General features: G+C 45.7%; 1 protein-coding gene across 3 annotated transcripts in view; it reads left to right on the top strand.

The window, feature by feature from the left end:
• Positions 1–15,059, top strand: part of adam19a (ADAM metallopeptidase domain 19a) — a 68,824-nt gene that overhangs the window by 37,865 nt on the left and 15,900 nt on the right. For all 3 annotated transcript variants that reach the window (XM_088990834.1, XM_088990831.1, XM_088990832.1), the window contains exons 5-12: positions 235–311; positions 2,221–2,407; positions 4,686–4,751; positions 5,792–5,863; positions 5,924–6,090; positions 11,995–12,079; positions 14,195–14,337; positions 14,413–14,590. In XM_088990834.1, the coding sequence (XP_088846960.1) occupies positions 235–311; positions 2,221–2,407; positions 4,686–4,751; positions 5,792–5,863; positions 5,924–6,090; positions 11,995–12,079; positions 14,195–14,337; positions 14,413–14,590 (975 nt within the window). The remainder of the gene's footprint in view (positions 1–234; positions 312–2,220; positions 2,408–4,685; positions 4,752–5,791; positions 5,864–5,923; positions 6,091–11,994; positions 12,080–14,194; positions 14,338–14,412; positions 14,591–15,059) is intronic.

Genomic DNA, 15,059 nt, shown 5'->3' with positions numbered 1-15,059 from the left:
AATTAATTTGGATGTTCACTATCACCGAGCTGGAATGAAAGAGCTCATTTCACGCTCTGATGAACTGACAATCTTTCACGCGCACACAAAACATCCAACCTGCCGGCATAATTTCAACCCGGTGGCGACAAAGTCTCCTTTGAACACGAGCGGCTGGTAAAAAAAAGGCCAATATGGCCACCTGTGATCGCAGTAATCTAAAAATGTCACCTTTCCTGTTTGTCTTATCTCCAGGATCACTCTTTCTATCACGGCCATGTGAGAGGACATCCCGGTTCCTGGGTGGCCCTCAGCATCTGCTTGGGCATCAGGTGTGGACGACAACCAAACAAACGGTTATCGATGGACGGATGGATGGATGGATGGATTGATTTGGATGGGGTGCGTGAATGGATGATGGATGGATGGATTTGGATGGATTTGAATGAGGTGGGTGGATTGATGGATGTATTGATTAGGATGGATGAAGGATGGCTGGATTTGGATGGGGTGGATGGAATGGATTTGGAATTGGATGACTGATGGATGGATGGATGAATGATGGCTGGATTTGGATGGATGGATTGATTTGGATGGATTTGAATGAGGTGGGTGGATTGATGGATGTATTGATTTGGATGGATGACTGATGGCTGGATTTGGATGGGGTGGATGGATGGATTTGGATGGGGTGGGTGGGTGGATGATGAATGGATGGATGGATGGATGGATGGATGGATGGATGGATGGATGGATGGATGGATTTGGATGGGTGAGTGGGTGGATGGATTTGGACGGGTGACTGGATGGATGGATTTGTACGGGGTGGGTGGGTGCATGGATGGATTTGGATGGATGGATGGATTTGGATGGGGTGGGTGGATGGATGGATGGATGGATGGATGGATTGATTTGGATGGATGAATGATGGATGGATTTGGATGGGGTGGGTGGGTGGATGGATGGATTTGGATGGGTGAGTGGGTAGATGGATGGATTTAGATGGGTGGGTGGGTGGATGGATTTGGATGGGGTGGGTGGGTGGATGGATGCATTTGGATGGGGTGGATGGATGGATGGATTGATTTGGATGGATGAATGATGGATGGATTTGGATGGGGTGGGTGGGTGGCTGGCTGGATTTGGATGGGGTAGATGGATGGATTTGGATGGGGTCGGTGGGTGGACGATGGATTTGGATGGGGTGGATGGATGGATGGATTGATTTGGATGGATGAATGATGGATGGATTTGGATGGGGTGGGTGGGTGGCTGGCTGGATTTGGATGGGGTAGATGGATGGATTTGGATGGGGTCGGTGGGTGGACGATGGATTTGGATGGGGTGGATGGATGGATGGATTGATTTGGATGGATGAATGATGGATGGATTTGGATGGGGTGGGTGGGTGGCTGGCTGGATTTGGATGGGGTAGATGGATGGATTTGGATGGGGTCGGTGGATGGACGATGGATTTGGATGGGGTGGATGGATGGATGGATTGATTTGGATGGATGAATGATGGATAGATTTGGATGGGGTGGGTGGGTGGGTGGCTGGATTTGGATGGGGTAGATGGATGGATTTGGATGGGGTGGGTGGGTGGATGGGTGGATGGGTTGATTTGGATGGATGAATGATGGATTTGGATGGATATGGACGTGGTGGTTGGATGAATGGATGGTTGATTGATTGATTGATTGATTGATTGATTGATTGATTGATTGATTGATTGATTGATTGATTGATTGATTGATTGACTGTGACCGTTCCGCCACACCGCTGGCTCTTCGCGCTCTCGGACAGTTTCACCTTTGTTAATATTTCAAGAAGGAACAGAGATGCGATTCATGTCCCAGCTGCTCTGCATGCAAATGGCCCCCTCGCCTTATTCCGTGCGCAGGAGGAGTTGCTGTGATCATTCCGACTTTTGCCGGAGATCCTCATGAATGTTGACGGATATTTGTCCTTGGAAATGACTCAGTTGTTCCTCTCCAGCGCCTGCTTCTCAAAGACAGAGATGTGAACATTTGAACTCACACACCCCTGCCTGATAATCAAGCACGTTTTTCAAACATTTTAATGAATCCAGTCGTTGAATAATGGGTACGTCTTTACATATTAAAAGCAACAGCCCGCTCGGCGTACATCACAAATGGACCGCGGCGGCGTAAAACACGGGTGGCAGCGGCACATCGGAAGCTTGCCAAGTTGATGCAAACATGCTTGTTTTTGCTGCAGGGGCCTGATAGCTTTGAATTTCAACACCACCTTCTACCTGGAGCCGCTGCCCGCCGCAAAAGATCCGTGGCGCCATTCCTTGGTGCCTGTACAACACCTGGATTTGAAAGGTGGAGACTGCGGCCACGGCGGGCGCATTCCGCTGTTGAGCGACATTGCCGACTTTCTTGCCGCGCATCATTTCCGGGTATGTAAAAAAACATTCTGGATATATTCTTAGAAGGCAGAAGTCTCATCTTTACTTTCTGTAAATAATAATATAAGAATACATTTCATTTATAAGTGCCTTTCAAAGCTCTCAATGTCACTTTACAGTCACAAGATAAGATTTTCTGTGGGTGAGCAGCGGCAGCCATACGCGCCAGCATTCAGTCAACCCGGAAGTAACTCAAATAGATAGAAAGCTAGCTAGCTAGATAATAGATATAGTAATAATAATAATAATACATTTCATTTAGAAGCATCTTTCAAAACTCTCACGGTCACTTTACAGTCACCGGATACAGTCACGAATAGATAGCTACCTAGCCGGCTAGATAGCTAAACGATAGCTAGCTAGACAGCTAATAGATAGCTAATAGATAGCAAATAAACAGTTAAGTAGCTAGCTAGGTAATAGATACAGTAATCTCTCATCTCATTTTCCGTGTCGCTTCTTCCTCATTAGGGTCGCGGGGGTTGCTGGAGCCTATCTCAGCTGTCTTCGAGCACGAGGCGGGGGACACCCTGAACTGGTTGCCAGCCAATCGCAGGGCACACAAAGACGTACAACAGTCACTCTCACACTCACACCTAGGGACAATTTGGAGTGGTCAATCTGCCTGCCATGCATGTTTTTGGAGTGTGGGAGGAAACCGGAGGACCCGGAGAAAACCCACGCGGGTCCGGGGAGAACATGCAAACTCCACACAGGGAGGCCGGACCGGGACGCAAACCGGCGACCTCTGCACTTTGAAGCCAGTGTGCTAACCACTCGACTAACGGGCCGCCCTAGATACAGTAATAATAATAATAATATTAATAATAATAATAATAATAATAATAATAAATAAATGGTCTTGATGAGCTCTCTGGGGTCTGCCTCAGCTACTTGAAGCATCACTTGAAGCATCACTTGAAGCCTCACAAAAGGAGGATGAATTAATTACATTTTTCGGAGCACCGCTCGCGCTTGTCTGGATCCATCTGCATCATTTGTCATGAATGCATGAAAGTCCTTTTTTTAGCGCCGGGCAACATTGTATTTCCGGTTTCTTCTCGGGGGCCGGTATGAATTTGGGGAAGCCATCAGAATGTTTCATCACCTTCCACATATTACATACAGAGCGCACAACAAATGAATGAATTACTAGTTTTCAAATTTGAAGTCAAAAATCAAGACTCTTATTGTTGTTTACATGGGACAATTTGAAATTTTGGTCCGGATTTTAGCAACCATCATGAAATTTCACAAGTTTGATTTGCTTTCGCAGGCTGAATAAATTGATGTGGCAGGCCAGATTTGGCCCCCGGGCCTTGACACCTGTGATTTATGGTTACAAAATAACATGATTTATCTTCAAAATACTGTCGTGAATAAATGTAATTACATTTACAGATTAACAATGTTACTTCCAAGGTGAGGAAAAATTAAAAGCAGAAGTTAAACATAATGATTGTTATTGTAGTTTACATGGGACAATTTGAATTTTTTTCTGACTTTTTTGCACCAGTGCTTTTGACCAAAGGTGTCAGTCATTTGTTGCTGCGGGCCACCTTGTAGTTCTAGTTTACATCTCGGGGGCCATTATGAATTTGGGGAAGCCATTAGAATGTTTCATCCATCCATCCATCCATCCATCCATCCATCCATCCACATATTCCATCTAGAGCGCATAACAAATGAATAAATAACTAGTTGTCAAATTTGAAGTAAAAAGTAATGACTGTTGTTGTGGTTTACATGTGACAATTTGAAATTTTAGTTCGGATTTTTGCAAGCATCATGGAATTCTATCAGTTCGATTTGCTTTCGCGGGCCCAATAAAATGAGGTGGCGGGCCAGATTTTGACCCCGGCCCTTGACTTTGACACCTGTGATCTGATTCTCTTATAATTCCGCCATCGATTACGTCATTAGCTGAAGCGCTCTTAGCGCTCCGATGTGGGCAGGCCCCATGCGTTTTTTTTACCATTGGCGGAGAGCCATTAACCATCTTGGCCCTGCAGGGCAAAAATGAACGCCATTGAGGTCACCATCACAACCGTGAGCCCTATTGTTGTGATTCACCCCCCCCCCCCCTCTTCCTTTCTAAAAAAAAAAGCGCTCAACTATCCACGCTGGTCCAGTGCCAGTCCATCTGTCAATGGCTGCGGATGTTTTTCCTCTCTGCCCCCTTTGTCTTATTTGTCTTGCATTACCGCTCTTGTTCATCATAAATATGATGAAGTCGTTGTCACCCCCAACCCCCACCCCCAAACTCCAGGCAAAAAGAAACACGTGGGGGACCACCAAGTACGTGGAGCTCTACATCGTGGCCGACAATACGCTGGTAAGCTCGGCTACAGCTGTCGTCTCTTTCAGGAGCCAAAGAGCTCAGCAAAACTCAGTTCCCGGGGGGAAGCGGAGAAAGAGTGTACAATTTGGGGAAAGCCAACAAGGGATTGATTGTCCTTTAAAGGACAACCGGCACCATTTTTTTGGTTCCTAACTGACATCAGAAAAACGTTTTATAGCATCTAAAATATCCAAAACACGCAGACTGATATTTTTAGTCAAATGCAAAACACCAATAAAAATAACTCCGTGTCCAAAATCTGCAAAAAATTGAACTGCGAATTGGGCATTTTCAGAAAGTCCCGCCCCCAGTTCGGGACGTCACGCCAAGACGTCTTGCATTGCTTGTGAATCAAAACAATGGCTTCAGATTCTGATAATATGCTTTCTTGTTACACATCCAGTTATGAATATGATTCAAATAGTTCTGAAGAGCAAAGCATACATGTTTGCAATCGATTAAAGAATTTCTTTGTGCCATTTTGAGGCAACATTGGGGGAAAATCTCTCACCCAAAAAAGAGGCACAAAATGGCGACCTCCTGTGGCCAACTCCGTTTCCACAGGCTGATAAATTCCTTGTATGCCGCTTGGACGCCCTCTTCTGGCCTTCTGGCGGCTTTTGGGTGCAACACGAGGTCCCGAGACCAAATAAGTACAGCAAAAAACATTGACGTGATGGAAGGACGGCTACAATACGGTCAAGGGCGATCCTTTAGTGACGTCACGTACGAACTCGTCACCAACTCAAAAACAAGACTTCGTGAATATTCAGCGCCTCAGAGTCTTAAAACGTAAAATATAGCTATATGGCGTGTAATCTTTGTAAAATATGCTCAGTAGAAATCATTTGAAGCCATTTTACAAATTATGGACACAACTTGTCCGGAGAGGTCGGTTGTCCTTTAAGATCTTGCTTGTTTCATGAAGACACGGCCACCTTGTAAAAATGTAGCAAAGTCAGACGACGACCAAAGCCAGCTGAGAGCGGGATGCAAAGCGTTACGAGTAGCACTGATTTCTCTCTTGACTGCAGTTCAAACGACAGAATCGAGATTATGAGAAAATCAAGACCAGGATTATGGAAATCGCCAATTACGTGGACAAGGTGAGCTTCGCTTTTACCGCGCGCTTGGCGACGTGATCGATGGAAATTCTGGGCTGTCAGTTCTACAGGGCTCTCAACATCCGCGTGCCCCTGATTGGTCTGGAGGTCTGGAGCGAGCGGGACCAGTGCATTGTCACCGAGGAACCCAATGCCACCCTCTGGTCATTCCTACAGTGGAGACAGAAGCTGAAGTCGCGCAAGAAGCACGACAACGCTCAACTGCTCACGTGAGTCCTCGAACTAGACGGGCCAAAAAAATGGAATTAGTCATCAGTTGCGAAAAAGAAATGTGTCTTTTAGGGTTTTTGTAGGCTTATTGATTGGCTGCCCGGCATCAAACCCTAATCGCTCAAACTGAATGTAAATTTTGACACATGAAACGCCATCAGCTACATTTTGGTTTTATTTGATTTTTCTTCATGGGAAGGGGAAGAGAAAAATCTTTGCCGGTTTTCGCTGTCGGAGATCAAAAATGAAACATATATGGGCCCAGTAAGTGGCAGTATTGTTTTTCTTTTGAATGAGCTGACCTCGTGTTGCAATACAGTGATACCTCAGCGTACGAACTTAATTGGTTCCCGGAAAGTGCGTGTAAGGCGAAAAGTGTGTTTACCAAACATTAATTTCCCATAGGAAACCATTAAAAATGAGAATAATCCGTTTCCAAGTCACCATAAAATATAATTTTCGACTAAATTAGCCTTAAAACTACACAAAATATTCCTTATTTTATGTATAATAAATGTGCTATTGTATTGTAATTAAGGAAATAAACTGTACTTTATAATAAAGTCATTTTATTTACCTTTGTGATGGCGGTTGATGTAGCAGCCTCTTGATATCCGAGTGAAGTTGCCGTGCTTTCTCAGCGCTAATACCCTCACAAACTGTCCTCTACTCGCTGCTTTTCGTTAATCCAAATCAACAGAAGTTTTTCAACCTCTTCTATTGCCTGAGACTGTTTCTTAGATAACACAGAAATACCCTTTGTCACGGTTTTGCAAGGTGGTGAGGGCGGGTGCTGATCCCAAAAAACAGGCAGGAGGGAGCAGGAGGTTGTGTTTGATAAATTGTAGTAAAACAAAGTCAACAGGAACAAAATCTATAATATCAAAATCTTCTGAACGGAAAAAATATGAAGTATCAAAAGAAAACCAAGATTAAAAGTAATAATAATAATAATAATACATTTAATTTACAAGCGCCTTTCTGAACACTCAAGGACACTTTACAACAAAGACAACACACAAAACAGTAAAATCATGCATAAAGCAATAAATAATAAAACAGCATAATAAATTAGACCATGTAAGCAAGTTTAAAGAGGTGGGTTTTCAGGTGAGATTTGAAAGTAGGAAGGGAGTCAATGTTGCGGATGTTGGGTGGAAGTGAGTTCCAGAGTTTAGGAGCGGAGCGGCTGAAAGCTCTGCACCCCATCGTTGTGAGACGGGCAGAGGGCGTGTAGAGGTGGAGGGAGGAAGAGGATCTGAGGGTCCGAGTAGGAACGGAGATTTGAATTAGGTCAGACAGATAGGGAGGGGCAAGGTTATGGATGGCTTTAAATGTAAACAGAAGTATCTTGAATTCAATACGGAGTTTAACAGGGAGCCAGTGGAGCTGTTGGAGGACAGGAGTGATGTGGTGAAATGAGGGGGTTTTTGTGATGATCCGGGCTGAGGAATTTTGGACTAGTTGGAGTTTATGGAGACATTTTTGATTGACCCCGAAAAGAAGTGAATTACAATAATCGATACGGGAGGTGACGAGACTGTGGACGAGGATAGCAGTGGTGTGAGGGGTGAGAGAGGGACGGAGACGATTGATATTGCGGAGGTGAAAATATGCAGACCGGGTTATGTTATTTATGTGGGAGTGAAAAGATAGTGTGCTATCAAGGATGACACCCAGGCTCTTAACCTGAAGGGCGGGGGACACGGTAGAATTGTCAATGGTGAGAGAGAAACTGTTTGCTTTGTGAAGGGTGGATTTTGTACCGACAAGGAGAAGTTCAGTTTTTTCGCTGTTTAGTTTGAGAAAGTTATGAGAAAACCAGGATTTGATTTCTGAGAGGCAAAGTGTAAGGGATGCAGGTGGAAGAGAGGCGTCGGGTTTACTGGAGAGGTAGAGCTGGGTGTCATCCGCGAAGCAGTGAAAATGAATTCCAAATTTGCGGAAGATATCACCAAGGGGAAGAAGGTATATAATAAAGAGAAGGGGCCCCAGGACAGAACCTTGGGGCACACCAGAAGACACAGGGGAGGACCGTGAAGTGAATGAGGTAATTTGGATAAACTGTGAGCGGCCAGTGAGGTAGGAGTGAAACCAACTGAGTGGGGTGTGTGTCACGCCTAGAGTGGAGAGTCGGTTGAGCAGGATGGGGTGAGAAATTGTGTCAAAGGCCGCAGATAGATCAAGAAGGATGAGAATAGAGAGGGAGCCGGTATCTGCTGCTATGAGAAGGTCGTTCGTGATTTTTATGAGGGCTGATTCAGTGCTGTGGCGGGGACGGAAACCAGACTGGAATTGTTCGTAGAGGTTATTGTGAGTGAGGTGAGAGTGGAGTTGACAGGCGACGGTTTTTTCGAGAATTTTAGCGATAAATGGAAGATGCGAAATTGGACGTAGGTTATTGAAATCATTGGGATCTGAACCAAGTTTTTTCAGGATTGGTGTTACAGCTGCGGTTTTAAGAGGGACAGGAACAATTCCAGTGGACAGTGAGGAGTGAATAATAGCTGAAATAAAAGGGAGGAGAGCAGGTAGACAAGATTTGATGAGGACAGTAGGGAGGGGGTCAAGTTGACAGGTGGAATTCTTGGACTTGGTGATGAGGTCAGAAAGTAAGGAGGGATGAGGGAGTTCAAAAGACGACAGCAGTTGATAGGGAGTAGGAAGGTTGGGAGAGGGGGGGGATACAGAGGAGCCGAGGTGCTGGTGGATCTTCTTGATCTTTTCAGTGAAAAACAGAAGTAGTGCGTTGCAGGTGTCTGAGGAGTGAAAGTGTGGGGGGAGAGAGATAGGGGGTTGAATGATTTTGTTGTATAGGGAAAACAGAGTCCGTGAATTCCCACTGTTAGCATCAATCAGTCCAGAATAGTATTCCGATTTTGCGCGTGTGATAGAGTCCTTGTAGTGGGTGAGGTGAGCTGTGTACATGTCCTGGTGGGTGGTGAGGCCGGTCTTTCTGTAAAGTCTTTCCAGCTGCCGAGTTTTCGCCTTGGTGGAGCGGAGTTGGGCGGTGAACCAAGGGGCGGATCGAGTGAATTTGACTGACCGGGATTTAACAGGAGCAAGGGTGTTGAGCATGTGTGCAAGGTCCATGTTGTATTGGGAAACAAGTTCATCAGGGGGGGAGTTGTAGTCCGGTTTGAGGTTGGCAGCCATTGCAGTGAGGGTGACAGTGTCAATGTGTTGGATGTTCCGATAAGTGATGATGCGCGGTGGCTTGGGGAGAGAGAGTGTGATGGGAACGTTAAATGAGACGAGGAAATGGTCCGTTACAGGAAGTTCGTTTGCTGTGCAGTTGGCGGGGGTAAAACCACAGCAGCATATTAAGTCCAGGATATGCCCTTTTATATGCGTGGGGAAATCAGAGAATTGGTGTAAGCCAAAACTCTCCAATGAGGAAATAAAGTCTTTGGTGAGGGGATGGGTGGAATTGTCAATGTGTATGTTGAAGTCCCCAAGGATAATAATATTTGGTGACAGAGTGGAGAGGTGTGTGAGGACGGCTGAGAAGTCTTTTAAAAAGTCACGATGTGGTTTAGGGGGACGATATACAGTGGCTATAACTGTGGGAGATGGACCAGAAATTTGACACGCAAGGCATTCAAATGAGAGAGTTTCCGGGACGGGAACTTGAGTGACTTTCCAGATCTCGCGGTAAAATATCGCGAGACCGCCTCCGCGGCCCGAGAGGCGGGGTTTTGAGAGGTAAACAAACCCAGGTGGCGTCGTGTCGTTCAACTCGGAAAAGTCCCCCGCTGTTTGCCAGGTCTCATTCAAACAGAAGAAGTCCAGCTTACGGTCACTAAGGATGTCTTGGATAAGACAACCCTTACCCGTAAGCGAGCGGATGTTCAGGAGGCCGAAAGTGACGCTGGTGGTGTCATTTTGAGGGGTATTAGCCGACCTAGCCAGGCCGGCCAACACACGGTGTTGCACGGAGCGGCTGTAACCTCTGCGTGGCCGGCGGAAAGATGACCACAGGGAGGTGATATCCTTGGAGTCGTCGAGGTGAAAGTCTCGACGTGATCCGCGGTGGATATACCTCCGGGAAGGGCGGCGAGCGATTTCCGGGAATCGGAAAATCGCCTGTGGCACGCTCGTCCACCGGGAGCGGAGTTCAAGCAGCTCTGACGCCGAATATTGCAGCCGTCCAACGGGTCGTTGGAGGAGCGACATGATAGCACCCAGCAACGTCCAGAGACAGGCAGCGCCCAGGTTAGCCCTCAACAGCGGGTACAGGTGGGTGGAGATCGTCCGTGTTCTCGTTCGCGGTCCGGATAAACGACCGGAATCACGAGACGATCCGACAGCCAAAGCAGATTGGAGTTCGACCATAAGTTCCTCTGGTGACTGTCGAGTATTTCCAGTGGTACAGGAATCGTAAAAAAACAAAAAGAAGCCAAAATGTTTGCGGGCGAACAGCGGCAGCCAAAAGCGCGCCAGCGTACATTCGACCCCAAGTCCGCCAAGATTAAACAAATACATGCACTGCACACAATGCATACAATTGCATACAACAGCATACAATGCGTTCAACATCATACAACAGTGCATCATACAACAATGACATTCAACAATTACCCGACACCGAATGGTCGTGCCGGAGGTCCTTTTGAGTGTCACTGATTGGAAACAACCAGCACCTGTGCAGGTGTAGGCGGGGCCGACAGCGCCACCTGTTGGTCGGCAACCAGATCATGACACCCATAGCCACACGTAGCAATGGTCGACTTAGCATACTGGTACTGCGACGCTAAGTCACACAAACGCACACCTCGTTTGGGTTTTTGAATGATCTCCTTCTTCTGCTCGACCGTAATTTTCTTTTGTGTCCTCTTTGGCTTAACACCAGCCTGTCGTGAGGTCTTTTTCGGTTCCATAACAGCAAATGTACTCCACTCCATTACAAACCACGTTTGCACTGAGTGCACTCAAAGAAAGTGGGTGTAGAAAAGTCTTCCGCCAAAAACTTGTCCGCCAGCCATTGTGGTGCTCCGTGTGTTTTCCGAAAACTATTTCGTATGCCAAGATTACATTCTCGCGAATTTAATGTTCGTAAGGCGAAGAGTTCGTGAGCTGAAGCGTTCGTAAACCGAGGTATCACTGGATTATGTAAATTCCTAAAATGTCACACCCTGTCGTAGCATATGAGCATACACACACACGCTACCGTATACTACTACGATTTATCTGAATTAGTTTGTAAAATTTGGTAATTCTGTAATTGCTGGCTATCTAGCTAGATATATATTGGCAAGCTATTAGCTTGCCTTCTATCTATTTGAGTTATTCTGAGTTGAGTGAACGCTGGCGCGTATAGCTGCCGCTGCTCACCCACAGAAAAACGGATCCAGTGACTGTAAAGTGACCATGAGAGTTTTGAAAGGCGCTTACAAATAATACAAATCATTCATTTATAAGCGCCTTTCAAAACTCTAAAGGAAATGTCGTATTATTATTATTATTATTATTATTATTATTATTATTTATGATGATGATGATGATGATGATTATTATTATTATTATTATTATTATTATTATTATTATTATTATTATTATTATTATTATTTAGCCCTGAATACCACATTTTCATCATTGTTGGTATTTTACACTTGGTTGTTTCTCAATTCATTCTGTTAGCCTCAGTCAGAAATCTCTAAATCTCTTAAAAGGTTTTTTTTAATGGCTGCCGCTGCATTATTTCCATCCGCAAATGGAACTTTTTTTTCCGAAGCCAAGCTTCGAGAGCACCGCGTCTAAGCCAAGATGGTGCTTGAGTTTGAGGGAGGGGAGGAGGTGATCAGGGTGTCCACTAGCTCCCGGCATCCGCTGTGAAGTCTTGTGGAGAGTGGGGGGTTTCCGTTTGCGGTTCAGCGACGTTAACATGCGCGCCTCTCTGACAGGGGGGTGATCTTCAAGGGGACAACAATCGGGATGGCACCGCTGGAGGGAATGTGCAGTCTGGAGAACTCTGGAGGGATCAATGTGGTATGTCCCTCAAGGACAATCTCAATCTCAAACATGTTTACTTGGACATGATTACAAAAAGAAAGAAACGAATCAAACAAAAACAAACAACCAGTTGGGTCAAAGTGGCCCAAGTCCCTACTCTTCCAGGCTAACAATTCCCCTTTCCGTTGCCTTATTTTTAAAGGACAACCGACACCTCCGTCCATGATTAGTAAAATAGTAAAATCACTTCAAATGACTTCTACTGACCGCATTTTACAAAGATTCCACCGCATGTAGCTGTATTTGACGGTTTAAGACTCGCGATATATATATATATATATATATATATATATATATATATATATATATATATATATATATATATATATATTCATGAAGTCTTATTTTCGAGTTGACAATGCCCGAGGTGACGTCACATCCAGAACGCCCCTGACCGAGAGAGCAACACATAATGCATTTTGGGTACTTTTTTCGTCTGAAAAAAACGTGTTGATCGCGAAATTAGAAGGAAAACTACATAAATAACGCAATGGTGAATCGTGTGTCGCAGCCAATTGCGGTAACAGATGTAAGTTTACACAAATTCCCAGCGGACAAAGCAGGCCATTTCATACACTGGACGAAATGCATCTTGTGCGCCATCTTGTGCATGTTCTGGGCACTACATCGGAGTACAGATCTTCACCGGTTTCATCGCTTGCAGACAGCTCGAATTGATATGGAAGGACTTCTTTAATCGATTGCAAACATTTATGCTTTCCTCTTCAGAACTATTTGAATCATATTCATAACTGGATGAGACTTCAACGGACGGTTAGGACGGCGGAAAAAATCATTGGCACCGCCCTACCCACTCTCGAGGACTTGCACACTGCAAGAATCCGAACAAGGGCGCGGAAAATCCTACTGGACCCTCCGCACCCTGCCCACCACCTTTTCCAGCTACTCCCCTCAGGCAGGCGCTACCGATCCATGCGCACCAAATCCAGCAGACATTTAAACAGCTTCTTCCCCCAAGCCATTAACTCTTTGAACTCTTCAACAGTAGCCAAAATGGAACTGTATAGTGCCACTTAGCAGTTTTTTTGACGACGATACTAGTGCAGCGTGTTCTACCGGAAACAAATTCCTTGTGTGTTCTACATACTTGGCAATAAAGATGATTCTGATTCTGATGAGTAACAAGAAAGCATCTTTTCCCAATCTGAAGCCATTGTTTTGATTCTGGAGCAAGGCAGTTTTTGAAGGGTTATCCTGGCGTGACGTCACGAACAAGGGGGCGGGACTTTCGGAATCTCACCATTTCTGAGTGCATTTTGTGGCAGTTTTGGGACACTTTAAGTCATTTTTTTTGTGTTTTGCAGTTGACTAAAAATATCAGTCAGCGTGTTTTGGGTATTTTAGATGCTTCGATAAGAAGGTTTCTTCAGCCGTCATCTGTACAAAAGTGTACAGATTTTGTACAGATGACGGCTGAAGAAACCTTCTCATCGATGGACCACTCCTGTACGACTGAGAGCTTACACAGACATATTTTAGATGCTATAAAACGTTTTTCTGATATCAGTTAGGAAACAAAAAAATGGTGCCGGTTGTCCTTTAAAGGACAATCAATCCCGCAGCCTTGAAAGCTGTGCAAAAAAACACCGGTGACTCTCTGAAGAAGAAACAGGGAGCCCTAAAGCTACAACAAGATGTCCATTGCGTTCTTCATGTAGTTTCCTTCTAATTTCACGATCAACACGGTGTTTTCAGATGAAAGAAAGTACCCAAAATGCATTGTGTGTCACTTTCTCGGTCAGGGGCGTTCCCTCCGTGACGTCACTTAGGGCATCATCATCAACTTGAAAACAAGACTTCCTGAATATTCAGCGTGAGTCTTAAAAGGTAAAATATAGCGATATGCGGTGGAATCTTTGTAAAATGTGCTCAGTAGAAGTCATTTGAAGTCATTTTACAAATTATGTACACAACTTGTCCGGAGGTGTCGGTTGTCCTTGAAGATTAATTAAAATACAATGAGATTAAATAAGATTCAATCAGATTAAATTAGATTAGATTCACGTTTATTGATCTTCCAATAACGTTTTTTTTTTCTCGTGTTGCTGGGACCCGCCCCCCTCCCCCCAGGACCACTCGGAGCTTCCTATCGGCGCAGCCGCCACCATGGCCCACGAGATCGGCCACAACTTCGGAATGAGTCACGACCACGACGGCTGCTGTGCGGAGGCCACTGCCGACCAAGGGGGATGCGTCATGGCCGCCGCCACCGGGTGAGCCCCTCAAGGGGGTGGAGGGTGGTCGCCCGGGGCCACTGACCGTCCATGACACCCGTTGCCCACCCGCAGGCATCCGTTTCCGAGGGTGTTCAGTCGGTGCAGCAAGCGCGACCTTGACGGCTACTTCCAGAAGGGAGGGGGCATGTGTCTTTACGACATGCCCGACATGAAGGACCTGGTGGGGGGGAAAAGATGCGGCAACGGCTTCGTGGAGGAGGGCGAGGAATGTGACTGCGGCCCGGCTGACGTGAGTCTCTTGCATTTTTCTGACGTGGGTCACCGAGACTTTGTGTCGATGCATCGGGACCGCAGCCGGCAGGGGGTGAGGGGAGGTGTGACTCCCAGAAAAGGGTTAGCATCCTAGACGCCATTTTGCAATGCAAATGAGACCAGCTGCAAATTTGCTCCTTGACCAAAAATCAAAATACTCAATATTGAAGTTGCCCAAAAAAATTCTCCCATCCGAGTGGAAAAAAACACCATTACAATACAAAATAAAACGTTTTTCTTTTTTTCTTGCCAATTACGCACACGATCCATTTTGATGATTCGGCGCATTGCTTGGCGCTAATGCTAATTCAATATTTGGTTGGCTGTCAAGCGGCTGTCAGAGCACGCATGCCGTTGTTGTTGCCAGCCCTCATTATTCCCTCCCCCACCGTGCTCGAATCAACTCTCACACGTGTTTTCAGGAGCTCGGCGCGGGGTGCCATGGC

Source organism: Hippocampus bargibanti, linkage group LG02 (assembly GCF_051943395.1).
Source record: "Hippocampus bargibanti isolate YZ-2025 linkage group LG02, ASM5194339v1, whole genome shotgun sequence".
NCBI classification, from domain to species: Eukaryota; Metazoa; Chordata; class Actinopteri; order Syngnathiformes; family Syngnathidae; genus Hippocampus; species Hippocampus bargibanti.
This window is presented reverse-complemented; position numbering and strand designations above follow the sequence as displayed.